General features: G+C 41.2%; 2 protein-coding genes across 5 annotated transcripts in view; one reads left to right on the forward strand and one right to left on the reverse strand.

The window, feature by feature from the left end:
• The window catches only part of SLC16A14 (solute carrier family 16 member 14), a 32,357-nt gene extending 17,671 nt beyond the window's left edge, over positions 1 to 14,686 (forward strand). For all 4 annotated transcript variants that reach the window (XM_089916266.1, XM_022567912.3, XM_022567911.3 and 1 more), the window contains exons 4-5: positions 4,374 to 5,351; positions 11,766 to 14,686. In XM_089916266.1, coding sequence (XP_089772392.1) covers positions 4,374 to 5,351; positions 11,766 to 11,917 — 1,130 coding nt within the window. In that variant the 3' untranslated portion in view covers positions 11,918 to 14,686. The remainder of the gene's footprint in view (positions 1 to 4,373; positions 5,352 to 11,765) is intronic.
• FBXO36 (F-box protein 36) overlaps positions 11,772 to 26,941 on the reverse strand; it is a 113,156-nt gene continuing 97,986 nt past the window's right edge. Inside the window, exon 4 of the mRNA XM_089916268.1 lies at positions 11,772 to 24,501. Coding sequence (XP_089772394.1) covers positions 24,313 to 24,501 — 189 coding nt within the window. The 3' untranslated portion in view covers positions 11,772 to 24,312. The remainder of the gene's footprint in view (positions 24,502 to 26,941) is intronic.

Raw genomic sequence — 26,941 nt, forward strand, 5'->3', positions numbered from 1 at the left:
TGTATATCACTGTACAATAATGTATGAGTGAAAGAGACTTTGTTGACATCTTTCTTCATTACAAAAAGCATTTGAGGCAGATTTGTTTGTATTTGTTTTTTAACATCTAGGCAATTAAAATTGCATGGATGTCCTCCTATTAAGCAGAAAACTAACATCTGTTTGAGCGATCTTACTCAGCCAGGAGAATCTGGACAAATTTCTTCAGCTTTGCCATTTAAGAGATCCATTCTCTTAAACCTGGCTTCTGGAGTCAGCTTTTCCCGGCTATGCATGCTTTTTACTCAGAACCACAGGATCTTCTCTCTCCCTCTGGGCCGCCTTCTGCCTGGCTTATCTGGGTACAAGCCCAGCATCTAAACCTGAGTGTGGTGAAGAATTGTTCCAGGGCGCTGCTTGACCACTGGGCTTGAGCCTCAATATCCCCAAGGCCTGTTCTATATGCTCATAGAATAATTGTGCTGATTACAAATCACAAAGTCACATTAGGAAGGGGAGATGCTGTTAAGGACATGGAGAGGGTAGTAGATGCTTGTAGCATTAGGAACGGATTTTTTTTCTCACACATGGGAGTGTTTATTATTAAAACGAAGTTATAATTGGTCCTACTCTTATGCTTTGCCCCTCAATTCAGTTCCTATTAGTTATTTCATTCTGCTGCTGTTTAGAGATCCATAACCACATTAAATTTAGGTTGCTGGTTATTGTCAATGACAAATCAAATTTTAAAAAGTAAACTTTTGTGCCATCAGCAAAATGCAGAATGGACAAATTTAACAGGACAAATGATCTAGTTTCCTCAACAAGTAAATTGCAAGAGAAAAAAAAGAGAAATTAAGACTTAAAATATGTATCAACAAATAGCAATGTGTGGGCCTTACTTGGATCCTGATTTAAACAAATTTTTAAAAAATATGGTCATTTATGAGAGAATTGGAAATTTGAACACCTTTGGATATTTTATGATATCAAAGAATTATTCATTTTTTTCAGATAAGATACTGATATGATTATGCAGTTTAAAGAATTCTTCTATTTAGAGATTTATACTAAAATATTTGCACAGTAAATGATATATTTGGGATTTGTTTCAAAATAATATGGAGGAAGGAGTGTGTGTGTGTGTGTGTGTGTGTGTGTGTGTGTGTGTGTGTGTGTTGGGGTAGAGGCGGGATTGAGGCAAGAATTGCCAGGAGTTGATAACGGTTGAAGCTGGGTGATGGGTATGTAGGAGTTCATTAAACCACTTGGTTTTTAAAAGCTTACTCTGAATCTGATTCAAACTGTTTCATTAACCAATAGCCTGTTATAAGTGGTAAGAGGGTAACATTAATTGACAGTGTGCTATCACATAGGTGTATCGCACTTACGTATACATCAGGAACACAACACCAGTGAGCTGCATGTTTAACTGACTTGGGCAAGGTCACATGGTTACTTATGGGGAGTGGAGCCAGGATTTAAACCCAAGGCCAGCTAGGTTCTTTCTGCTACACATCTCCCCAGTACAATCATAAGGACAATAATACTGTGCTACAATATTTAATGTCAAAGAATTTCTTGGTTCTTTAACAAATAATTATTTTTTCAAAATAACCACTGATACACTAATTTTTCAGCTGAGTATTTTGTACCTTAACCCTGGAAGTATCAATTTAACCCGTATGAGAAAGGTGGCTATTATTTCAAAATATGATCACTTTACTTTCCCAGAGAACTTTCTTTTATTCATTCCATTCCTTTGTTATGTGCCAGACACAGTCCTAGGTGCTTGGAAGAGATGTATCGGAAAACACAACAGAAGAAGATCCCTGCCCTCATGGAGCTTATAGTGGTAGTTGTAGGGGAGAAGGGGTCAGATCATAAACAACACACCCAATACAAAGTAAATTATACTCTCAAGTACTTACTATAGGAAAAAAGAAAAGTAGGGTAAGAGAGATTGGGAATGGAAGTGGAGGGCAAGAGAGGCTTGCATTTTAAAGTAGGATGGTCATGGGCTTCCCTGGTGGCGCAGTGGTTGAGAGTCCGCCTGCCGATGCAGGGGACACGGGTTCGTGCCCCGGTCCGGGAAGATCCCACATGCCGCGGAGCGGCTTGGCCCGTGAGCCATGGCCACTGAGCCTGCGCGTCCGGAGCCTGTGCTCCACAACGGGAGAGGCCACAACAGTGAGAGGCCCGCATACCGGAAAAAAAAAAAAAAAAAAAAGTAGGATGGTCAGCTGTATACCTGAAACTAACACAACATTGTAAATCAATTATACCCCCCAAAGTTTTTTTTTTAATAAAAATAAAAAATAATAAAGTAGGATGGTCTTGTGAGCATTACTGAGAAGATGCAAGCAGGGGATGGGGCCCAAGCCCTAGGGCTCTCCGAGGGCAGGAACATTCTAGCAAAGGGAACAACCAGATTTTATAAAGAGATAAGCTCCTCACAATTCATATTAGCCAAAGAAATCTTCAGAATTCAATTAATTTTCTCAAACAGCATGCAGATAACTGGAAGTCAACCAACTGGTCAGGATGTAGGACCAGTTTATGGACTATTGAATGTTTTTCTCTGTCCCTTTTAAATATTAGGAAATTAGAGATTTCTGCCTTTTGCGGACTTCAAACTCATAGAAGTTAATTCAGAGTTTGGTTCAAAATTAAGGGTAGCCGTTTTCTTCATCCTCCTCTACCCCGTCACGCAAATGATTGCTATGTTGCTTCCCTCGCTGAGGCTTGGCAGGTGGCTTGGGGACCTGCCCCTGCTTTCGCTGGGAATTACTTAGAAACTGGCTTAATTGTTCTTAAAACAAGGGTATCCATCTGAGGAGCAGTTGGTTGAGGATCACTGGCCCCTGACAGTTGCTGTAGATTATCACTGCTCTAAGGTAAATAAAGGAGGCAGGTTGCTTCTTGGAGCTTATTTTAGAAACTGAAGCAAAATCCTTCTGCAGCAATGTGCTGGCAGCCGGGCAGATGGGCAGTTTAGGATGAGAGGCAGTGCAGGCAGTGGAAAGGGACCAGACTTCTGCAGTTGGGTCTGAATTCCAACCCGGATTCTCCAGTTACCTGCTGCAGGGTCTGGTGAAAATTTCTGAATCTCCGTGAGGTTCAATGCCCCCTTTTATAACATGGGTATAACCACAGGTAGCTTTTGGATTATTGTGAAAAGTAAATCAGATAAAGCCTGAAAAGCAACTGGCACATCCTCACCACTCAGTTAGTGGTAATTGTCATTATGTTTGCATGTATGACCGCTCTGCTCTCCTTCCAGATTCAAGTAATTCTGAAACTATTAAATGATGCGAAACTAGGAAAGCTTCTCGGCTTTGGGGAGTGCTATTGGTCCAAGTCTCTTTTCTCCTATCAAGCTGCTATCCTAATGTCAGGAGGCTGTGAGCATTAGAACCGTGTGTGGCCCCATGACCACCTGAAGCGGGGCTTATGGTTTCCCTCTGTGTGTACCTAGAAGTTAAGAACACAACCCTCAACCTCTTGGCTAGCATTTTATTTTATTTCATATTTATTTTATTTTTAAATTTAAATAGGCTTCATTTATAGAGCAGTTTTAGGTTCAGCAAAATTGGGCAGAAAGCACAAAGCACTCCCAGTACACCCTGCCCCCAATAGACACAATCTTCCCCACCAGCATTTTAATTTTGTGCCCGTAAATCACAAACCGTTCCTATTTTCTAAGAAAGATACAATTAAAAACCAGAGATGCAAATGAGTGTTAGGTGATTTTGACATCTAGTAGCTACGTATCCTTATAGGTACATTTTAATTCCTTTTATTCTTCTAATTCATTTGGGAACACATTGGCCCATTCCTGAGGCTTCTGTAAATTGCCTGGAGTCACTCTTCATCCCCTTGTACATGAGTACTTTCCTGTGTATTAAGTGCAATTAGCAGCAGAGCCCTCAGAATCCATTCATTCTTTCAACGAATCACTAAGCACACACTGCATGCTCTGAGCAGTGCCCGGCATACCAGGAGTGATAATACAGACACAGTCCTGCCCTGGTGGAGCTTATATTCTGATGTGAGAATGCAGACTTATTTTATTTATTTAATTCTTATATATATATTTGTTATTTATTTATTTAATATAATAGTTTATTATTATTATTATTATTATTATTATTGGAGTGACCTATGCTGAAAAGCCTGTTGGGGGAAATGATGGACTAGAAGTGGGCTTCTTTGGGTGAATATTGGTACTTGCCCCTCGAGCTCCATTTTTACAATCATGATTATTTCTTTGTTTGAAAGAAAAGTTATAGAAACTAACATAATAAAATGCAGATGATCTTTAAAGGCTGCAGATTCGGGCTATGGCCATTTACGCTGTGCCGTGTGCCTTTTCTTCCCTCTCGGGTGCGCAGGCTTTGGCAGCGGGATGGCCTACTTGCCGGCCGTGGTCATGGTGGGCAGGTACTTCCAGAAGAGGCGCGCGCTCGCCCAGGGCCTCAGCACCACCGGGACCGGGTTTGGCACATTCCTCATGACGGTTTTGCTCAAGTACCTGTGCGCAGAGTACGGATGGCGGAATGCCATGTTCATCCAAGGCGCGGTGTCCCTGAACCTGTGTGTTTGCGGGGCGCTCATGAGGCCCCTCTCTCCTGGGACGGATGGAGACGACCCAGAAGGGAAAGAGCCACACGTCCTCCCGGCTCACTCCACCGAATCTATTCGGTCCAGTGGACAGCTGGGCGGAGCGGAAGAGAAGGGGGGCGGCCCCGGCACCGAGGACTCCCTCGGGGACATGCCAGCCCAGGCGTGCCACGAGAAGGCTGCACACAGAAAGGACATGTGCGCCTTTCGGGTTCTGAAGACCGTGAGCCGGCTGACCATGAGGGTCAGGAAGGGCTTCCGGGATTGGTACTTGGGCTATTTTGGGACAGCCTCGCTCTTTACCAATCGGATGTTTGTTGCCTTTATTTTCTGGGCTCTGTTTGCGTACAGCAGCTTTGTCATCCCTTTCATTCACCTCCCAGAAATAGTCAATTTGTATAATTTATCAGAGCAAAACGATGTTTTCCCTCTGACTTCGATCATAGCAATAGTTCATATCTTCGGAAAAGTGATCCTCGGCGTTGTGGCCGACTTACCTTGCATCAGCGTTTGGAATGTCTTCCTGATGACCAACTTCACCCTAGTCCTCAGCATTTTTATTCTGCCCTTGATGCACACGTACGCTGGCCTGGCAGTCATCTGTGCACTGATAGGGTTTTCCAGCGGTTATTTCTCCCTGATGCCGGTGGTGACTGAAGACTTGGTGGGGATTGAGCACTTAGCCAACGCGTACGGCATCATCATCTGTGCTAACGGCATCTCTGCGTTGCTGGGACCACCTTTTGCAGGTAAACCATTCAAGGCTTTAAGAGCTTGGAGTGCATGTAGAAAGTCGTGTTCTCATTTGTGTTAAAAGTCCAGGATGAATAAGAAGGAAGTTTCCATTTGTGTACATGGTCCTTTTTTTTCCCATTCCTGCCCCCAATTTCTGTTATAAATTTTAGCAAGTTAGAGGTCATTCTTTCATATAGAATGTAGATGAACTTTTGATCCCTAACCTGTGAGATCAACGACCAGGCTGGTAAAGCGCACGGTGGAATAGTGCCGAGCCCCTGCCCCGTCCGAAAGAGACAGCCTCTACCCTGCTCCAGCGGATTTCCATCACCAAGAAATACAGAAAATCATTGCTAGCTCTTCTGTGGTTAGCCCCCTCCCCCCGCTGTCCAAGAGAAGCTAGGACTCTGCACTCTTAGGTAACATCTCCAAATGTTCAAAACACCGTGTGTAGGTCCAACAGAGCACTTCCGTGGATGTAGCCCTGTAGTAGTTTCCTACTGGTGCTGTAATAAATTGCTACAAACCTAGTAGCCTAAAACAATACAAATGTATTATCTTACACTTCTAGAGGTCAGAAGGCGTAAGTGGATCACAATGGGCCACAATCAAGGTGTTGGTGGAACTGCATTCCTTCTGGAGGCTCTCAGGGGGAATCCGTTTCCTCGTCTTGCGCAGTTTCTGGAGGCTTCCTGCTTTTGGGCTCCCGGCCCCTTCCTGCATCCTCTAAGCCAATATCATAGCATCTTCTCATCTCTCTAATTCTGACTCTCCTGCCTTCTCCTTTTAAGATGCTGGTGACATTGGGTCCACCGGATAATCCAGGATAACCCCCATCTCAAGGTCCTTAACTTAATCACGTCTGCAAAGTCCCTTTTGCCACATAAGGGAACATTTACAGTTCCCAGGGATTAGGAAGTGGGCATCTGGGGAGAGTTGGGACATTCTGCCTACCTCTGGCCCAGAGGCCACCAGTTGGCAACATCTAGGGTGAGATCTCTCACATGTATTCACCTCAGTTCAATGGAGATTTTCCTTCTTGCATCGGGCATACCGGAAGCCGTAGGCACCACCAAGGAGTCCTGTGTCTGGGCCAGGTACCTCTCTGAGCCTGTCATTCTGGGCAGGTTTTAAGCTTTGTGGTAGGTAGACCCAGTCCCCAAGAGGCCAGGTACTGGGCAAAGGTGACAAAGTCTACCCACTGTCCAGGGATTGGAGGCAGGAGCCCACAAAGTATGGCAGGGGCTGGGGCCAAATGTGAAAACAAAGGTGCTCTGTGGAGGTGGCTCGTAGGGCAGCCAGGCCAGGCAGGACTGGTGACAGTTGTCAGAGCTGCCAGAAGTTCTGTGCAGGGTTTTAAGCTAACCTGGTAGAATCTCACCTGTTCAGGTGCCCCCATCCTCTGCCTATCTGGCTGCTCCAGGCCCTTTATCCTCATATCCTCTGCAGAAATACTTCTTCCCAGTGGATGGGGGAACCTCATGGGTGCAGGACAAAGCCCTCCCCACCCCTTGCTTCCCAGTCTGTCTACAGAGCCTACAGTCACCTGTCCTAGAACTGCGCTGGCAGAGGGCTTATGCCAACACAACCATTTTTAAGTCCCCCTCAGGACTGAAGCTCAAGAAATCATAGATTTTTACCTATTCAGCTGACAACACTGGCAGCTGGCTGACAAAAGGTTTAAGGCCCAAGAATTGCTTTAGGAACCCCAGAGGCTACATATGGGGCCCCTCCTGGATCAAGCTGCTCCTATACAGAGATGCAAGCCAGCATTTCTAGGTGCCAGTGAGTATCTACAGCAGTGCAGCAGACTATTATATTGGCAGTGGAAGAGTCAGTACTGCTCAGTGATCTCGTAGTATAGAATTCTCTATCAGTTAGGGATGCATTTGGTTATAAGAGAACACCCTGACAATGGTAGCTTAAACAGAGATTTGTGTCACATAACCAGAAATCTAGAATTCAGAGACTAGATGATATTGGGGCAGTGTCTCAAGATCCTCTTGGCCTTTTCCTCATGCTAGTGGCCTCATGGTCACACAATGCCTGCAGTAGCTCCAGCCACTACATCCTCATTTATAACAAGAAAAAGGAAGGAACAAAAGACTCAGTCCCAGAAGACTTCCACTTATATCTGATTGGCCAGAACTGTGTCACGCAGCTAGTCCAAACTTCAAGGGGAACTGAGAATTGGAGAATTTTACTTTCCAGCCTCTGGAGAAAAGGAAAGGAAGGAAGGAAAGGAGAAAAGAACTGGGATTGGGGGGTTGGATCAGTCAGCCAATGGTAACTTCCAAAGGAGTTAAATATCCATTAAGGGGATGGGGACATTATCAGTGGCTCATCCACCCTCTCGTTGGAAGTCCTTCAGATACATTGTATGTGGAAATAGAATCTGCCATTGATGTTTCTTTGCAAGATCCAAGGGGTACTTTCTGCTTCTAATGGTCAGTCTGCGATTATTTTATACTGATCCATCAGATTGCAATAGCGGTATCACAACACAGCCGTGAGGTGCAGCAGAAGTAATTCATGATCGATGTTAATTAAAGCACCAAGGTTTGCCAGCATGGTTTCCTTATCCCATCCCTATGGTCATTTCCTTTCCACACACTTGGATTCTAGTGCACTTTCTTGAGCGGAAGAGAAAGGAATTATAACTAGAAGACATGGAGTTATACCCAACCCTCAGTCACCAGGTCTGATCTCTGCTTGCTTCAACGGTCCTCCCTAGAAGTGGAGTCTGTAGCTGAATTTGATACACCATAGATGGTAGAAACCACTGTATTACAAACCTGACATGAATATGTGTCAAATGCTGCCATGGGGACTCTAAAATCAATGTTCTGATGAACATCTCCAGGCCAGCAACCTAAAGGGACCTCTCCTTCTTTTTGTTTGTTTCTTCTCCTTCCACTGAATTCACGCACTGAGGGACGCTGAACAACATGATTAGCTAACTGTACTGTGTTTAATTCATTGACTTTCCAGGCCAAGGAGCCAATATTGCAAGAGATGCAAGGCCAGCCTTTACGCATGATACTGCCGAAGTGCCTGGCAATATGAGTGACTAAAAAAACCACATTAAATTCTTGCTAGAAATTCCAGGTTGACTAGAAATTATTACTTACCTTGATGTGCTAGAAGGAAAATTACTGTTCACATTAGCTTTTTCGCTTTTAATGGGTTTAGAAATGAATGTGTTTTCCATTTTTCAAAGCGGTTCCTACTGGCACTAAAAAGTCTGGTACAATTTAGTAGCATGTTAGACAATCACACATTTCCATTCAGGAGAAGAATGTGCAATCAAAGATATTGAACAGACATTTCAACCCTGTCACTCAGCAACCTGAACTTCATGATGTAATTCATTTATAATGTTACTGGGCATTCAGTTCATCACTTTTAAAGATATAATAATAGTACTTTTCTAGATGTTTCCAGGGTAAAGTATAGCAAAGCTCAGCCACCAGATTTGACTGACCAAGAACCTACATGTATCTCCAATATTTGCATAAAGTATAACACCCTAACAATAATTTGTAATGTTTTTTCATCAAGAGCTGGGAACACTTATTTAATAAGTAAGAAAAATAGCTGTCACTCCTCATTTGACAGACTCAAATGAAAAAGAAATGCAGTTTAATAGGGAACCAGATTTTACTTTGAAGCTGTTGATTTCGGTGGATGGTTGGATCAGGACTGCCAAGGATCCAAGCTCCAAACCAAGGGACTGATGAGTTCAGACCTACAGGGAGAGATGGTGAAGGATGAATGAGGCGGGCATCTTGTCTGAAACATCTTGTTTCTAAAGAGTTCGTCCCCATGTGTTGGGCCAAAGCACATGGTAAAGTACTGTCTCCTGACCTGCTTTGCATCTGACTTGGGACTGGGTTGGGTTCAGACTAGTGGAGATGGCAGGATCTGGAATCGTTTCAGATAAAGGTAGATTGGAAAAACCTATGGGATTAATCTAACATAAAATTTAGGACTACTCCAATTTGTACCAAACTTGTTTGGTAAAGTTGAGTGCACTTTTTGAGAAATTGACTTGTGAGTTACTTTAAAAGAATGGGGTGTGTGAAGATGCTTTTACAAAAGTTTATACTTTTAGGGGAAAGATGCAAGATCTTAAAATATAATTAATTCAACATAAGGCTGTAACAATATGTAACACACTTAGCACACATTTTCTGTAGTCTGTGGAGACAAGAGGGAGGATGGAGCGGTGGGAAGGAGATGGTAGGGTGTTCTAAGGGTGATGGGTTTATTACTGTCCCCCCAGAAGGGGGAATAGTACATGTACAGACAAGGTGTCAAGACAAATATGTTTGAAACTCCAGAATATTCAGAATGGCTTGTGCTTGTGGTTAAGCTCTGGGCAGCAAGAGAGGTGGACAGGGGCCATATCACAGAGCCCTGGAGCTTGTACTCAAACACTTGTAACCGAAAAGTACATAAATAGTCTGAACTAAGTACAAATTAATTCTCCAATGAGGATTTTGTCCTGAGTCCGTGTTAGGCAGTGATGCGAAATCAACTTGTTTCAGCTGTTGGTTATTTAGAGGCATCATTTCCTACTCTCAATCACTTGATCATATGAAAAGGGAGGATTTAACGGTTAAACTGACAAGATCAGCTTTCATATGGGATGAGTGGGGTATGAGAACCTCATTTATATGTATTGATTTTTTAGAAATTGTAGCTGAAGATAGAGCTGTCATGTACTCTTATAGAGACACACCACCCAGCGTTATCTGCAAGTGAATTATTCACTTCATCATAATTCACAGTGGTCCACAGCTGACAAATGGTGGCACCGAGCAAAAGTTGGGTGTGTTTTTGTTCATATGTCACTGTGTCTTTCTGATTCAATGCTGAAGCTGAATCACTGTTTCTGGATTATATGTCTAATCTTATCTGTCCTTCTAGTCTCAAACTGGAAATTAAGAAAAGATGATAGAACATTTACTAAGCCACATCTAAGGACTCTGGTATTCTCTTCTTTTATATATCAAATAACAAACTCAAAAACTTGGTTTACTTTTAAAGTATATCCAGGTTCATAGCTCTTGAGGGGTTTTTTAAAAGTATACATTTTCGATGCTGTTGTTTGTTTTTCTTTATGACAGCCTTGACTCATCCAGGTGCGTTAAGCACTAGACACAATAAACAAGAGATACAGATAAGCCACAGGAAGTCAGAGATAGTAGTTTACACATTTAGCAGTTGCTTTTGTGTAGCTGTTTGTTGGTCGAGAAGGTTATAAGTTGTATTTATGCGTTCATTTGCCAATTAGATACTTTTTAAAAGATAATTTTCTTAAAGTGACCATGGAATGCTGTGTTTGATCATTAAATCATTTCTATTTTTCTTATGTCTTTGCTAATTAATGCACTTGTTGAAATGGAAAAAGTGAATGCTTATATTTACATTTTTACCATAAATAAAATTCTGTATGTAGCTTAATCCTCTCAGTTTGCATAGCTGGCTATGTGGGGACCAAGACATGTGACTGATCCTTAGGATTGATAACTGAAGTGAATGAAACATCACGCTTCATAGTTTCTGAGACTCTTTTTTCACATTTTAACATCTCTGAAATCAGAATAGCTTGTACAAAGTTCTAAGAAAATATCAAGTCATATTTTAATTGATGATACATTTCTTTTTTATTGATACATAAGATAATGATGCACCACGTAATTCATGGTGCCTTAGAATCCATGAAATATGGTAGTATCTTACAGGCCCTAGTAAGATCATTATATGAAAGTATTAGACTATAATAGCAAAGTATTTTTTTTTAAAGAACCGATAATTTAGTTAGCATTTAAAGCTATGTCTTTGGCAATTTAAACTTTCGCAAATTTAAATATACATATTAAAGGTTTATAGCTGTAAATGTGAATTTTATAAAACCTGGAAATCTTGATTCTTTCTAGAACAGATACTTACCCTTATACTTCAGAATGAATGAAAGTTCAAATGTCTTCTGCCCAGCCTCTTTGTATATACACGAGAATCTTCTTCAGAAGAGTTTTGAGGTTTTAGAAAAGATTTGTGTTTATATTTGTGTAAAAAGAAAATCATTAGATTCACTTTTTGCTGCTGGCTTTGTGCCGGCCTGAGAGTTACCCCAAGGGCTGTGGGCCAGAAGATTCTCCCTATAGGTCGGCCAGCTACTGTTTCAGTGCCTTTAAAAGTACCCCAGTGACTTCAAAGATAAATGCAGCCGTCCCCATGCACCAAGAACTCTGGTTCCAACAGCCCAGACTTAAAAATGGCTAAATGAACGGTTGGGGCATTAAATGACATATAATAAATCCTTAGAGAATTATTTATAGTAGCAATAAATGCTTGCTTTGAGCTCTTGACTTTATTTTCTCAACTTCATTACACTGAATATATTCTTTTTTGTTTTGTAGGGTGGATCTACGACATCACACAAAAATATGATTTTTCCTTTTATATATGTGGTTTACTCTACATGGTAGGAATACTCTTTTTACTCATTCAACCGTGTATTCAAATTATAGGACAGTCCAGAAAAAAATACATAGACGGTGCAAATGTGTAGTGTCCTGTTATGTCCCATGTAAGATTTCTTTGCCATACTCATGCCTACCTCACATGGTTGCTGTGAGGAGCCTGTGACATATCATGGGAAAGTACGTTGTCCCATAACTGGCACAGTCGTTTGTAAATGCCTTTGTCATGGCTTCGTTTGAAAGCAGCACTGCCTTCCTGTGCAGGGAGAGGCATTAAGGACTACATGCATCTTAGAGATGACCGTGTCCTGCAAAGACAGCCTATTAAATCATTGGTAGAAACGCCCTCTAAAAAGTATCTCATCATCCACTAAGACTAGGGTTTTAGAAACAGTTTTTAAAACAAAGAATTAAAGCTTTTCAACCCAACTACTTCTTTTTAAGATGAAAATAAGGTATCTAAGTGCTTCTGGAAATCTTACAGATACAGGTCTCCCCTGCTTTTTGAAAGCGCTTTCCACTGCTTTGCTTTTATGAAAGACCTACGTTAGTACCTGTTTTCACTCACCAGAAGAAACCCAAGGAGGATTTTCGCTTTTACAAAAAGAAAAGGGGAACCACGTTCGCGTTTGTTTTGCTGTGAACCTTTATAGAGGCAGCTCGGCCGGAGCAGCAAGAGTGGCGCCCTCAGGCTCCTTCCGGGGAACCACATTCCGCAATTCAGCCTCAAGTCGCCATAGCTTTGACCTGTGTCTGTGAGCATCTGTACTTGATCTCGATTTATTTTGTGCATCCATGAGCAAGATGTGACCTAAGGTCATGGCTTCTTTGCTTTATGCCATTTCAGTTAAGGTTTCATAGAACACTCTGCTTTCAGATAGTGGGGAAAACCTGTAAATGGGTTTTAAGCAGACTATGCTGGATTTCAGAAATTGTTACAGGGAGCTGTTGATCTACCAGTGTAAAACAAAAGCAGGCTCTAACTTCAAAGGTAATATATTTGGTACAATTAAAGAAACACAGTTTATATTTTTATTAAAGAATTCTGCAGCTAGGGCATACAATTTCTAAATCTTTCTCTAAGAAAAGCATTTGCCGTTACTCCTAATTCAATATTATCCAGTTATAAACTGAACCTTGAGACAAAACCTTAACAAATAAATATTAATAATCTCCTTAGTGAAAGTCATATTCATGCATACAACCACTGAATCAAGGGCTACGATTCAAGCACTTTTATTCATTTCATTGGCCTCTTAGTTTATGAGCACGATCTGAGGCCTATAGAAAAAATTTTTTCTGAGTTTCTCCTGCCCAGTAAATAAAATAGAAAACTAATTGCTGGGTAACATGTAAAGTTGGTGGTTAAATCATCTGTCAAGCATGTTACTCATCCCAAATATGAGACTGTCAGGTTGTGAGGATAATAAAATGCCCTTGGTCCAAATGTCTGTGCACTTGACATTGCAGTAGTGGTAACAAATAGCCCTTCTCCAGTGTCTTGCTGTTCTATGGACAGTTCATCTGCCTGAGCTCAGCACAGTTTTTAAAATAGTTCTCTTGGTTGATTTCAAACAGGAGATAACTGTGATCCATGATATCACATAATGCTCTTCCTTTATCGGAGATCTCTATTTTTCTAAGCCAAACATGTTTCACACTGCAGAATGTTCTTCCCAGAATCATTCTGAAATTTCTGGCTGCCTTACTTGTTTACACATATTTTAGAACTATTTAAATTTCCACTTACAATTTGCTCATCACACACACACAAAAATGCTTTAATATCATGGCCAGTGTCTTGGGTCAAATTTATCTAAAGTGAGTACAGACCATTCTCAGTTATCCTTGGTAATTAGAGGCAGGAATGGTACTAGTAATTGGAGTCACAGAATGTTACCCCAGCCTAATTTTAGCCATCCATTTCAGTCTTTTACTCCACCAAACCCTTTAGAGCTGTTAACAAGTGATTACACGGACACGTTTCCTTTTTGTTTCATCTCCACTATTTCCTGCTCTAATGTCTAGTGGGAGGGGTTGGGTAATGAAAGGGACCGCCAAAATAACAATAATCATAAAAGGCGGCTAATGGAAAGGAGAAACAAAAGCATGGCTAACATATGCAATATTACCTCCAATGATTAAAGAATTGCCTGTAAATTATTATAGATAATAAATTGCATGTCATACTCCATTTGGTCCAACACAATGACCCGTTTGTTATCATGACATCTTTGGCTGCTGTGAAAGAACCCAGCTCTCTGTTTTTGATAAAGGTAATCTTAAATGCTGAGGCAACGTTTTTCTCTCTATATATTTACCATTAAATTAGGATGATAGATTGAAAAACATGTTGTGTGTTTTAAAACTGACTACATTACTCCCTTACTTTCATTTACTGACAATACCAAATTAACAAGAGGTGGTGTTAAATACTGGGAACGGTGCTATACAGCTGATGCATTTTGATGCTTGCATTACTAGTTGTGCATCACAAATACGAACTTTTTATCCAATGACCCAGCTTTAGTTAAATATCCAAGTGAGACCTGCTTATGTTCAGTCTGTCCAGTTGTTCGTTGATTTACCATATTTTTAGAAGCGGTGATCTCTACCAAATCAAGTCCCCGTTTTACAAAGACAAAAGTAAAACCTACTTGCAATATTCATGTTGCCAACAGAAAAAAAAGAGAATGCTTATAAAGAATTACAGCAAATACATTATTTCCTGTTTAAATATATCCTGATGATATTATATAGGGTTGATTGTATATTTGTTATGTGCTTTATAGGTTTCCCCTCACATATCCAAATACTTTTCATTTACATACAACTAAATAAATTTTGTCCTCTTTAAAGATGGTCAGTGAGTTTTTGTACAAAATCTTTATTTTCTTATCTTTAAGAGGAAAACTCCTAAAATATAAGTGATAATTATCCGTTTGGTTCTTTCCCCTTTCTCTAGGTATGGTTATAAAACCACCGAGAGAGAATCACTGAGCGTGATTGTTAGAAGGGCCAAGTTCAGCTACAAAATTTAAAATGCACACACCCTATAATCCGGCAACTGCATTTCTAAAATTTTTTCCTACATATGAACAAAGACAAATGAACAAGGATTTTTTGATTTATTGTTTGTTATATAAAAGACTGGAAATAATTTAAATGTCCATCAATGGGAACTGTTAAAGTATGGTATTTATGCAGCTGTTAAAAAAAAAAAGACCGATTCATATGTAAAATTAGACAACAGTATCCAAGATATATTGCTAAGAGAAAAAAAGCAAGACATGTTTAATGTACCCCCAATTACATTTTTGCTAACTACAAAAAAGGTTACTCATATGGCTTGTGTATATATATATATAGGACATTTCTGGAAGGAAACAGAAGGGAACATTAACAGTGTTCAGCTCTGGGGAGGGAAGTTTGGGCTCTGGGGTGGGCCTGACTTTTTCCCTTATGCACATGACGATTTTTCAATTTAAAACTTGTATCCAGAATTATTTTAAATGCAGATTCCTGGGGCTATTTAAAACCTAATGAATTGGGATCTTGGAGGATGGGACCAAGATATCTGCCTCGTATTGGACTGTCCAAAAAGTTCGTTCGGGTTTTTCGTAAGGTGTCACAGAAACACCCAAACGAACTTTTTGCCCACCCAATAAATAAGCTTATCAGTTGATTTTTATGCTCACTAAAACTGGAGACCAGCTCTCAGCATATTTAAGTGTAAAACATTCCAATCGATTTCTTTCTTTTTTTTTGAAAAAGCAAAAGTGAGTTTATTAGCATTGTTTTTTTCTTTTGATAAATGACTACGAGTGTAACACCTTGATAAAGAGAAGCTTGAGAGCTACTGTTATATTTTAACAAATTAAAAATAATTTGTTTTCCTGTTACAAAAGTATTATGTTACATGTTTATTAATACACTGAATTTGGTAAGCAAATAAGTATATATTAGTATATTGAGGTGAGTGTAAAAATAAGAAGAAAAAATTTAAATGTACTTCCAATACCCAGATATAATCATTGCAATATCTTTTATACCCTTTTACTGTTTGTGCCTGTGTTTCTCAAAAACAATTTTATACTTTTAAAGTATAATTTATAATTAAATTTTATTATAAATTATAATTATAAAGGAAATTATAATTTGTTCTTTGCATGAACACTCTATCAAGGACATCTTTCTGTATCAGTAGATGTGCATCTTCAGTACAGTGGTCTCAACCATTTTTTTCACTCCAGCACAATTGAGGCATTAAACACAGTTTTGATAATGTTATTCTGTCAACTCTTTTTTTAAGGGGTGAGGAGATGAGGCAGAGAGGAGGGAGGAAAAACGGTCAGTTTAAGTCAAAAAAACTCCAGATGGCAAATACCTATCTGCAACATCATTTTTAATGATTGTATAAACTATAATGTTTTAAAAACAAATTCCCAATTGTTAGCCATTTAGGTTGCTTCTAATTTTTGACCATAGTGTGTAATATTGTGATAAACACTCCTCCCCACCTCCAATCAATTTCAAATGCTTTTCCTGACTCCCTCACATTGATTATCTCCTTTTATGCATATGACATTCTGATTAATTACTATCCATGGAGCACTCCTAGTGTATAGTATTTTTATTCCACTGTCTGTCTCCCTAGTCTCCTTCCATTCGACAGATGTAAACTGGGATCCTATTAGAACAAGGCAGGCTGATGCCAAGTGCCTGCCCTTGAGCGGCCCACGTGCAGAGGAAGCTGCTATTGCTGGAAGTGGTGATGCAATAACAAAGCTAAGGGAGATGAGACTTGTAACCTGTTTAAATGAAACTGTAATTAATAATAGAAAAGACACAGAGAGGTTCAATAAAACGAATGCAGAACTATCCCTAAGGTATGTCTATTTGTCAAATGAAAGATGCAGACAACAAGTGCTAAACTTACAGTTCTCAAACTCTTGGGTCTCAGGTCCATGCTACAGTCCTGAAAACCAATGAAGTCCCAAAGATCTTTTGTTTTTGTAGGCTGTATCTTATTGATATTTACCATATTAGAAAGTGAAACTGAGAAATTTAAAAAATTATTTAGTATTGCTTCATTTTAAAATAATAATGAGCCTACTATGTTAATATAAATAACATTTTTTGAAAAGTAACCATATTTCCCAAACATTTTTTTAGTAAGAATAGCAGCATTTTTTTACATTTTTGCAATTTCTTTAATATCTGGCAAAATAGAAGATAGCTGGGTTCTTATGTTTGCTTCTACATTCAATCTGTTTTGATATATGGTTTTGATTGACATATATGAAGGAAATTCAGCCTCATACCTATATGTAGTTGGAAAGAGAGGAGTATTTATTTTAATAGTCTTTTCAGATAATTGCAGTTTGGTTGTTTTTTTTTTTGATACCACAACAAAACTCAACAAGTGGTATTTCTTAAAGGTTATTTGCACTGTGTAATCTGACACCATATCATATAACTTTTTGTAAAACGTTCCATTAAAAGCCTGTTTTGCACTGTGAATGGCTCTTTTGCCCATTTCGGATTTTGTAACATAATGCTTTCGTAATTTGGAAAAATACTAATCTACTGAGTTTTGTAGATCTTCCAAATGTTTTCATATCTCAAACAATATTTTTTTAAATCATATGATAATTGTGTAGTTCCATTTATATGAAATGTCCAGAATATGCAAATCCATAGACGGAAAGTATATTAGTGGTTGCCAGAGGCTAGGAGGAGAGAGGAATTGGCACGTGGTATCTTTTGGGGGTGACAAAACTAGATAATGGTGATAGTTTCACAAATTTTTGAATATATAAAAACCATTGAATTATATACTTTAAAAGGGCGAATTTTATGGTATGTGAATTATATCTCAACTGGGAAGTGGACAAGCTCATGGAGGTTGATATAAGTTTTCCAGAATTCTTATTTCCTTTGGAAAGCTTAAATATTATCATTGGCAACAAATACTGCAGTTATTTTTCTTGAAGTGACAGCCTCATTTTCAATAATGTATCTGCCAAACATGAACATGGTATTTCACGAGAAATCCATAGTTGAGTTTGCAACTCAGTTACACGAGTGCTTTTCCTCAAGACAAGCAATGGACTTCGATTTGCAGCTAATGTGCCTTGTGCATATTTTCCATTTCGAAACCAAGCAGGACCCTGCAGGGCCTTCCCAGGGACACCCCACCCCACCCCCACCCCCACCCCACATCCCTCACCTCTTATTTGTAAAAAAGCTCTAGCCTGCTAGGCCTTCCCTGCGTTCCAAAGAGCAAATTTAATCAGAGAACTGAGAAAATGCAGAAAGAAAGGAAAGCAGTCAAGCAAGTCAAAAATAATGGGTTAGCCATAAAACAAAGTCAAGGACCTTTAGTTCTTCATCAAGGGCTATAGATAATTTCCCAAGCCATATCCTTGAGTTGTTTTGCAGATACTAAAACCCCCACCAGGTGGAAGAAGTTAACTGCATGCTGACCACCAGCATGTAGACCCCAGACGAGATGGAACCAGAAGGTTGATGACTGAGATTCCCAAAACTTCATCCTATTACGTCACCATCAACCAATCAGAGAATTGTGCGTGAGCTGACCACACACCCTGTGACCCCCTCCCTCACACTGTCTTTAAAAACCCTTCCCCGAAAGCTATCAGAATTGGGGTCTTTTAAGCATGAGCTGCCTGTTCTCCTTGCGTGGTACCCTGCAATAAACACTGCACTTTCCTTCACCACAACCCGGTTGTCAGTAGATTGGCTTTGCTGCTCAAGTGGACCCAAGTTTGGCTTGGTAACAATTTTGTCACACAGGATATTAAAAAGATGTGCAGTCAAGAGTAAAGACTTCATAAAAGGTGGTCATTTTTACTGTTTCCTCAAGGATGACCTTAAGTGAATCTGGCCATTATTTGACCGCAAGCATAGCAATGGAAAATACAATGACCTCTGGTGCGTTTTGGTGGCGCGGCTTTGACTCGTGCCGAGGCATTAGCAGCACCTACCACTGCTGCTGCACCATCAGTGCAAACCTCAACACAGCTGCTCCGGGATCAACCACGAGAGTGAATCGAGTTATTCAGGATTTTGAATGGTTCAGCACCCCTTGTGTTTGCTTCCAAGCATTCACATAAAAGATCTTTGTCTAGTTGGTGTGATACTAGATGAACACAAGCAAAACAGCGAGTCCAGCCACATCTATTGATTTGTCCATTTGTGAGACAGAAGTACGATTCTGCAGAGAAGATATTAACTCAGCCTTCCCGTTTGCAGCTAAATCTTTGATCTGACAAGCTACTGTATCATTACAAAGTGGCGCTGCTGTAATTTCTTCTGCGGACTCTCCATCCAGCCAGCATTCAGCAGTGTCAGCTGTAAGGCTTACATTGCCTTTCTCTGGGTGCCAGAGGCACTTCCTGTGATGAAGTACCCTGCACAGTCACCTACCCTGCAGGGTACTTCAATGGCTTTGCCTCTCTGGGTTGAAAAGCTATAACAATCAATTTTTGGCTTTTAATGAACTCATCACATTTACATTTAAAATATTCAATTCCTCTTTCTTTAGACTCTGAATGATGTCTCTTAAAATGATGCCACAACTTAGAAGGTACCAAAAAGGTAAAATTTTAACATGATAAAGCCGTGGAATAGATAGCTTTTGAGTCATATTTTGTTTCATATTTACACTCTTTTAGTAGATTTCTGATTCATCTTTTTCTTCATGTTTAGGCTTAGATGGTGCAGCTGTGAGCTAAGAAAGCGAGATTTCTAATCTCCCTTTTTTAAAGCTAATGAGCCATCAGCGTCTAAGAAAGGGAAACTGAGTCAGGGCAGAGAGCAGATCACTGGCAATGCATTAAAGATGCTACAGATGAACTGTGTGGACTTCTGACAATGAAAACAGAGAGAGTCAGGCCGAAGGTCTCAAATTGGCACTGGGTAGCCTCTCCCATTGTCAGGTGAAGTGGAAAGAGGTGCGAGTTCCTTGGGAAGGCCTGGTCCCCAGTGGAGGAAAGTATCAGGAAGAAGAGAGGACTGAGTTTGGGAAGGTCCCAGTGAGCCATGTTCCACTCTGTTATTCAGTCCTTTCCCCGGTTTTCCCTAAGAGCATGTAAGGGCCTTGAAGAAGAATATATTTATTAGTATTTAAATAAGTTTACAATATTTATTTATAGAAAAATGGGTAATAATTTAGTTCATTAAAAGCTTGGAACATTCTCTGGCCAACTAAATTAGTATGGTCTCTCATAGTACACTCAAGGTCCTCCCCTTTATAATTTCAAATATGACCTTGGGCAAATTCCATCACCTTTTCAAGTTGCACTGGCCAAACGTGGTTTTGGCTCTGAAAGGAGAGGTGGTGTGGCGTTTGTGGTTAAGAACATAGACTCAGTAGGCATAGAGTTGAATCTCAGCTTTACCACTTATTAGTCATAAAACCTTTGGAAAATTAACTTGCCCTTCCTGAGAATAATTTGGGCCTTGCCGGCCATACAGTCTATATTGTGGCTATCTAACTCTGTCACTGTGTCATAAACCGTGGCACAATAAAACTTCATATACAGAAACAGGTGGCTGGTTAGATTAGATGTATGCCATAGTTTATAGACCCCTGGTCTATAAGACAGAAATATCATCACTTACCTTCAAGGGTTGCCGTAAGAATTAAATCGGTTATTACCTGTTTATTTCTTGGTAACCAGTAGACAATCAATGGAAGTTGCTATTATTATTATTGTTCCTAAGGTTATTCCAACTCAGTCCGTGACCATGATCTATGTATGGCTCTCAGACTTTCTGGATGGGCAGAACAGATTTCCCAATGGAAAATAGCTTTTCTGAATGAAGATCTCTGTTTGAGGGAACGTGATAAGCAGGAAACAGCAAGTCCTTCGTAGCTCCCATCCCTGAGGGTTCCATGTTGCCAGGGCAAAAGAATGCTATCCCAGTGTGCGGACGATCTCATTTCAAAACAATAAACATGTAAAGCTAAGATGTTAATTTTACTTTGTAAAATGACCTGCTACGTAATAGAATGCTTTTAACTGCAGGTGCACACCTTTCTTTAGTATGGTGGTAGCCTGTCTGTTTAACATCCAACCAAAGGCATCCATTTCAAGTGGAAGCCAACTGTTCAGAGTGGAAAAGCTTGGATTCTCTCTCACACTGTATCATATCACAACACAAACTGAAGATAGAGGTCATTACACTAAAGCTCAGAGCAAAAAACTATGCTGCACAGATGTTTTATGTAAGGTCCTTTGATATTATTCTTCAGCAGCTGGGCAGTTGGTTTGGGTAATAAATGAGGGCTGATGACCATCTTGTACACAAGCAGCTCAGAAAACAGCAACAAGTGGTAACTAGTGATTTGACCCGACCCCTGCTTCCCACCCCTCCCCCAAATATAATCACAGCCTAAATTCTTGGCCCTACTCAATAAAACAAAACATTGTGGATTCCATATAATCGAGGTTTAATGCATGTACTATGCCAACCTGTTCAGGAAAAAAAGCAGCAATAGAAGTTGACATTGAGTATAATATATTTATTTTTTAGTTTATAAATTAAATATTCACATTTGCTATTGTTAATAAATTGTTCTTGGACTTCCCTGGTGGCACAGTGGTTAAGAATCCGCCTGCCAATGCGGATTCAAGCCCTGGTCCAGGAAGATCCCACATGCCATGGAGCAACTAATCCCACGTGCCACAGCTACTGAGCCTGCGCTCTAGAGCCTGCGAGCCACAACTACTGAGCCCGCGTGCCACAGCTACTGAAGCCCGTGCGCCTAGAGCCCGTGCTCCGCAACAAGAGAAACCACCGCAATGGGAAGCCCGTGCACCGCAAGGAAGAGTAGCCCCCGCTCACCTCAACTAGAGAAAGCCCTCACGCGGCAATGAAGACCCAACGCAGCCAAAAATAAATAAATAAGTGAATTAATTAAAAAAAATAATAAATAGATTGTTCTTATAACACTAAATATATAAATCATCAGAAAGTATCAGTATTTTACTTTTACAATTACAATGGTGAATGAGAGACGAGTAGAAACGCTTTTGAGTGAAGAGATGAGAAAAGGCAAAAGTATAAAATGCTGTGACATTTTACTCTGAAATATGTCACGAACGAAGCAGATTTATCTGTCCACATGAAAGCTGTCAACAGAGGCAGAGGCAAACCATCATCGCCTCCCTATTGAGGCGGGAGAGAGGCAAAATGAGAGTGCTGGTGCCGCGCAGGATTTTAGGTTGACGATACTGCTCCTATTTTAGTAAAAGTAATTATAATAAGGTAATAAGGCACTCAAATTTTGAGGACAAATAAGTATTGAAATAATCTAATAACCTATGTTATTTAACTATTACTTTACAGTAGCCAACATATTAACAACTCATTTTTAATTATTTAGCTTTTAGCATCTGTATTTATCTTGTTATCTTTTATACAGATAGTAAGTTTTCAAATGGCCATATATGTGTTCTTACTGATTCATGTTGAATCTAGATTATTATACATGCCCATAAGCTTTCAGAACTCAGTTGATAAAACATTACACGTGAAATTTTTTAAGCTGTTGGCATTTTGCATCGATGTTACAAATGGGTTGCAATTTGGTATCTACGCAGTTATGCTGTGCACACACACAGCTGCCGTATGTATACACGTGGTATTAACCTGTCACTGAAAACCTGGCCCGGAGTGAAGTCTGTAACTTCCGGGCGAAACGAGGCAGCGGGAGCCGCACAGAAGCACAGGCCCTCCGCCTGCCTGCCAGCCACCAGACACAACTTTGACAGGCTCTTCATCTGCCAGGAAGGAGACTGCGTTTGATTTCACAGATGTCCCTGGAAATCCAAGACTGAGTGTTAAGGGTGTGTGGATGGGGGTTAAAGTCTGATCCGATATGAATCCAGGTTTAGTAAAACAGAAAAGAAAGAATCTGTCATTAAGCTATGGCTATGGAGCTGTTCCAGAAGGAGTGAGGGGGGGAGGACAGCCAGAGTCCCCTTCTTCCCCACCATTTGGGAGATTCCAGGGCATCACAGGAAGTTCCTCTAGCGGGAGGCAAGCGCGGGGTTGGGAGGGCATTATTTTTCTATGTAGCGAAGTGGAGATTGCAGGCAGGAAGAGCTCACAGCGTTGATAAGGTGATGGGAGGTTGAGAGCTACTTTGCTCCGTAGCCTAAAAGGAGTCACGAGACTATTTGCTGCTGTGAGCGCCTTGTCTGGGTACTTAATTGCCATGAGAAAGTAGGAAGAAAACAATTGTTAAATAACCCATCTCAGGGAGGTAGAATTTTCTCCCCTAAAACTGTACCACTTTTGCCCCTCTGCCAACTTAACAGAATACAAAATGTACTTGGGTTTTCACTCAGTTACCCACAGCCTGTGTTTTTAAAATTCCCTGTTATACTCACATGTGGAATCTAAAAAACACAACAAACTGGTGAATATAACCAAAAAAGAAGCAGACTCACAGATCTAGAGAACAAACTAGTGGTTACCAGTGGGGAGGGGGAGAGGGAGGGGCAATTCAGGGGTGGGGAAGAAGGAGGTACAAACTATCAGGTATAAGATAGGCTCAAGGATGTATTGTACAACACAGGGAATATAGCCAATATTTTGTAATAACTGTAAGTGGAAAGTAACCTTTAAAAATTGTATAAAAATTTTTATACAATAAAATTTTATATAAAATTTTTATAAAATAAAAATCAAACACCCTCCCCCCAAAAAATCCCTGTTATAATAGCAGTAACTGTCCACATTTCTTTGGGGAAGCCGCACCTCTCTTAGAAATATTTATGCGTTTATTTGACAACGTAAAGTCCTGGGAAGTTGGACTCTGCACGAGGTCTGCAAGCAGAATGTCTAGAATTCTCTCCGGCCATGTCCCAGGGCCAGGTCAGAGGCTGTTCACGTGGGGGGATGGAGCCTGGCATCCCGGGTCCCGAGGGTGGGGGACCTGCATACCATCTTAGCGGAGCAGAGTCAGGAAGGCAGCTGCACTCAGCAGGAGTGTCTCCCGCTGCCCCTGTCCCCTCACAGTTCCCTATGGGGACACACAGCCACCTACTCATGGATGGATTCAGATGACAGACACCAGGAAAAAATTCAAAAGCCGTGTTCCCCTTTCCAACGCCTAGATAAAATACATACGTAATAAAAACCTGCTAATAATCATTTATTGTTTGTTACCATACAGCAGAAGCCTCTTTTCTTATGGGTGGCAGGGCATGGGCGCCTCCTGTCCTGCTGCCCCTGTGCTGGGGCCATGAGCTGACCCTCCCTGTGGCAGGGACCGTGGCTCGGGCAAAGCCCAGCAGAGGCGGTGTGCTGCATTTGTGTGCAAGTACTCTATGGCTCCTTGAATCAACAAAACCTTAGTTCTTAATCAAAGGCAGCAGAAGAGGTTTGGACACAGATGGAAAACACAGCCGTGCCTCAACTCTCCTGCAGGTAGGAATGTGTGACCCTAGAGCTCACTGCTCCTCTGGCTTCCTTGTTGTTGTATCCTCTTGCGGAGGTGCCGCTGGAGCTGCAGCTTGCTGGTGAAGAACATCTGTCTCCAGCCCATATCCTGAGCCAGGGCTCTCATGTCTGGGGTGATGTGGTCACAGGCAGACTGGACGATCTGCTCCCACAGTTTGCCTGACGTGCACAACTGTGGGTGGAAAAAGTCAGAGGTGGGTGACATCATACATGGGTTAAGGAAAAGCCCACTCACTCACAACATCACTATCCAACCCCTGCTGCCTGTGAGACACTGGAGGAGACACCACGGGTGCACAAAGATGTGCCAGACACAGTTCTGACTCCAGAAACTTCCTCTTTGAGGAGAGGCAAGTGCACAAGTGTCTAAAGGATGAAGCAATATTCGATTAACGGAATAAATCAAGTCCTGATCTCATTTAAGATGCAAAATTTGAAAAAGGATACATGTATATGTATAACTGAGTCACTTTGGTGTACACCCGAAACGAACACAACATTGTTAATCAACTATACTACCATATAAAATAAAAAGTTTAAAAAAAAAAGATGCAAAATGTGACACAGTTATAAACAGTACACATACAACATGATATGGTTAAGTTTACATACGTAACATTATGTGGTGAATTTCCAGTTAGCCACATAACAGGCTGATAATGGTGTGGTCAACCGATCTTCACCGAGGGCTGCAGCAGTTTCTCGAGGAGAAGCGTTGCTAACTCCTGCTCAGCGTCATGTTAAACCCTTGCTTGAGTCACCTCTCCCCGGGCTTGTACAGCGGACACCGTAGGTCACTGCGGGCTACTCAGTAGCGAACCGCATTGAAGCGGACAAGCAGCCCTCGGAGACTGCCAACCAGCACACCTAAAATTTACACATTCCTGGTGCCAGGGTCCCGTCCTCATGTTTTATTCCGAGTCCTTTGCATGCATGACATCACACCATGCAACAGAGTGGCCTACAAGATGCAGTCGCTCCCCAGGCCTGCCAGACACATGGCAAAGGGAGCCGTTCTCTGGGAATAATCTTCCCAGGGATGTTCTTCTGCAGTCTGGGCCTTTACCTGAGGGCCATGAAGTTAAGGACAGACAAGACCCCTCTGGCCCAATACCTGCACAAGACCACTTTGCCCTCCCTCCAAGTTCAAAGCCGCCAGAGTTCAGCTGCCATTTACCCAAGATTTCCTACTAGGACTTTTCAATCGTCACCAGCATTTACGGCAACTATGTTCATCAGTCTCCCGCTACTTTTTTTGGCCGCACTGCTGGGCATGTGGGATCTTAGTTCTCCAGCCAGGGATCTAACCCACATCCCCGGCAGTGGAAGCGTGGAGTCTTAACCACTGGACCACCAGGGAAGTCCCATCAGTCTTTTGCTACTAAGCACTCTTAACAGGAGATTTCCTAATCCCTTGCTTCCATGCCCCCAAATCTTTCCTAAAGTTAAAGCTTCCATTACATTTATTATTTCCGACCTTAGCGATAGCCGTGATTTTTTGGTACCTGTATGCAAGACTAGGAACGTTTAAAGGTGCTTGGATATTTGACACTGCATAGTGATAACTCCGGTAATATGAAACGTGCTCAAAGAAGGGCCCCAGAACACTTCCTGGCTCCATCCTTCCTGTGCCAATTGTGCGCTCAGGGAAGTTCATCACCAACCTGATTCTCCCGTCACATGTGAAAATCCAGCAGCGGAAAGAATAGGCATGACAGAGGATCATTAAGGAGCCCACAGTTCCTTTAAACTGGTGGGGGGCGGGGAGCGGCGCAGAGCTCGTGGGCTGAGGCTCCTGCTTCCTGCTCAGACCCTCCCAGACACGGCCCCCTGGAGCAACTCACAAAGACTCCTCTCACAAGGAGGCAAAGAAACACAAGAAGCAGATGGGCCGCTGGAAGGTCAATAATGGTGGGAAACAAGATTATCTATGGATAATGATCTGTGCAGACCCTGTGCCTGTGAATAATAAAGAGAGTTGATCTGACTGACAAAAATTAGGCTGAACTAATTATTTCACTATTTAAAATTAGAGGGCAACTTTAACACTTAAATAGGAGAAGCAGACAGGCATGGTAAAGTCCCTCCAACTCCAGAATACTGAATCCAGTTGGGCTCTATTTAGAAAGGCGGGGAGGGGGGGGTTCTGCAGAAAAGGCCTACACTCACTAATCATTCTTCCTTTCCTTAGAATTTGTTTTAGTTTCGTGTACAGCCTTTAGCCCTCAGCAGTCTAGACACAGCAAATTAGAAGGCTGGTTGATGCCATCAGAGGCAGAGTAGTGAAAGCAGAAAACAACGGGCTGAGAAACTAACAATAAAGGAAGAAATAAGAAAAGAGAAATACAAACTAAAGTGACTATAGTTTGGTCCATTTAGCGTGGAGATAAGCTGCCCCACAATTTTCAATAGCCTATCCATTCCTGCGTTCATCCGTCCATCCAAACTGTATGGAGCACCTATGGTACTGGACAGGGCCCCTTGTTTCAGACCACAGAACATATCCTATGCTGTTTAAGCTGAGGGGGATTCAGTACAGGCAATAGGAAGCTCACAGAATATCTAGTAAAACCAGAGGGGAACGTTCAATGCTCTACAGCCAGGAATAACAG

Source organism: Delphinapterus leucas, chromosome 8 (assembly GCF_059928025.1).
Source record: "Delphinapterus leucas isolate spDelLeu-1000000601 "Yukka" chromosome 8, BTC_Dleu_Yukka2, whole genome shotgun sequence".
NCBI classification, from domain to species: Eukaryota; Metazoa; Chordata; class Mammalia; order Artiodactyla; family Monodontidae; genus Delphinapterus; species Delphinapterus leucas.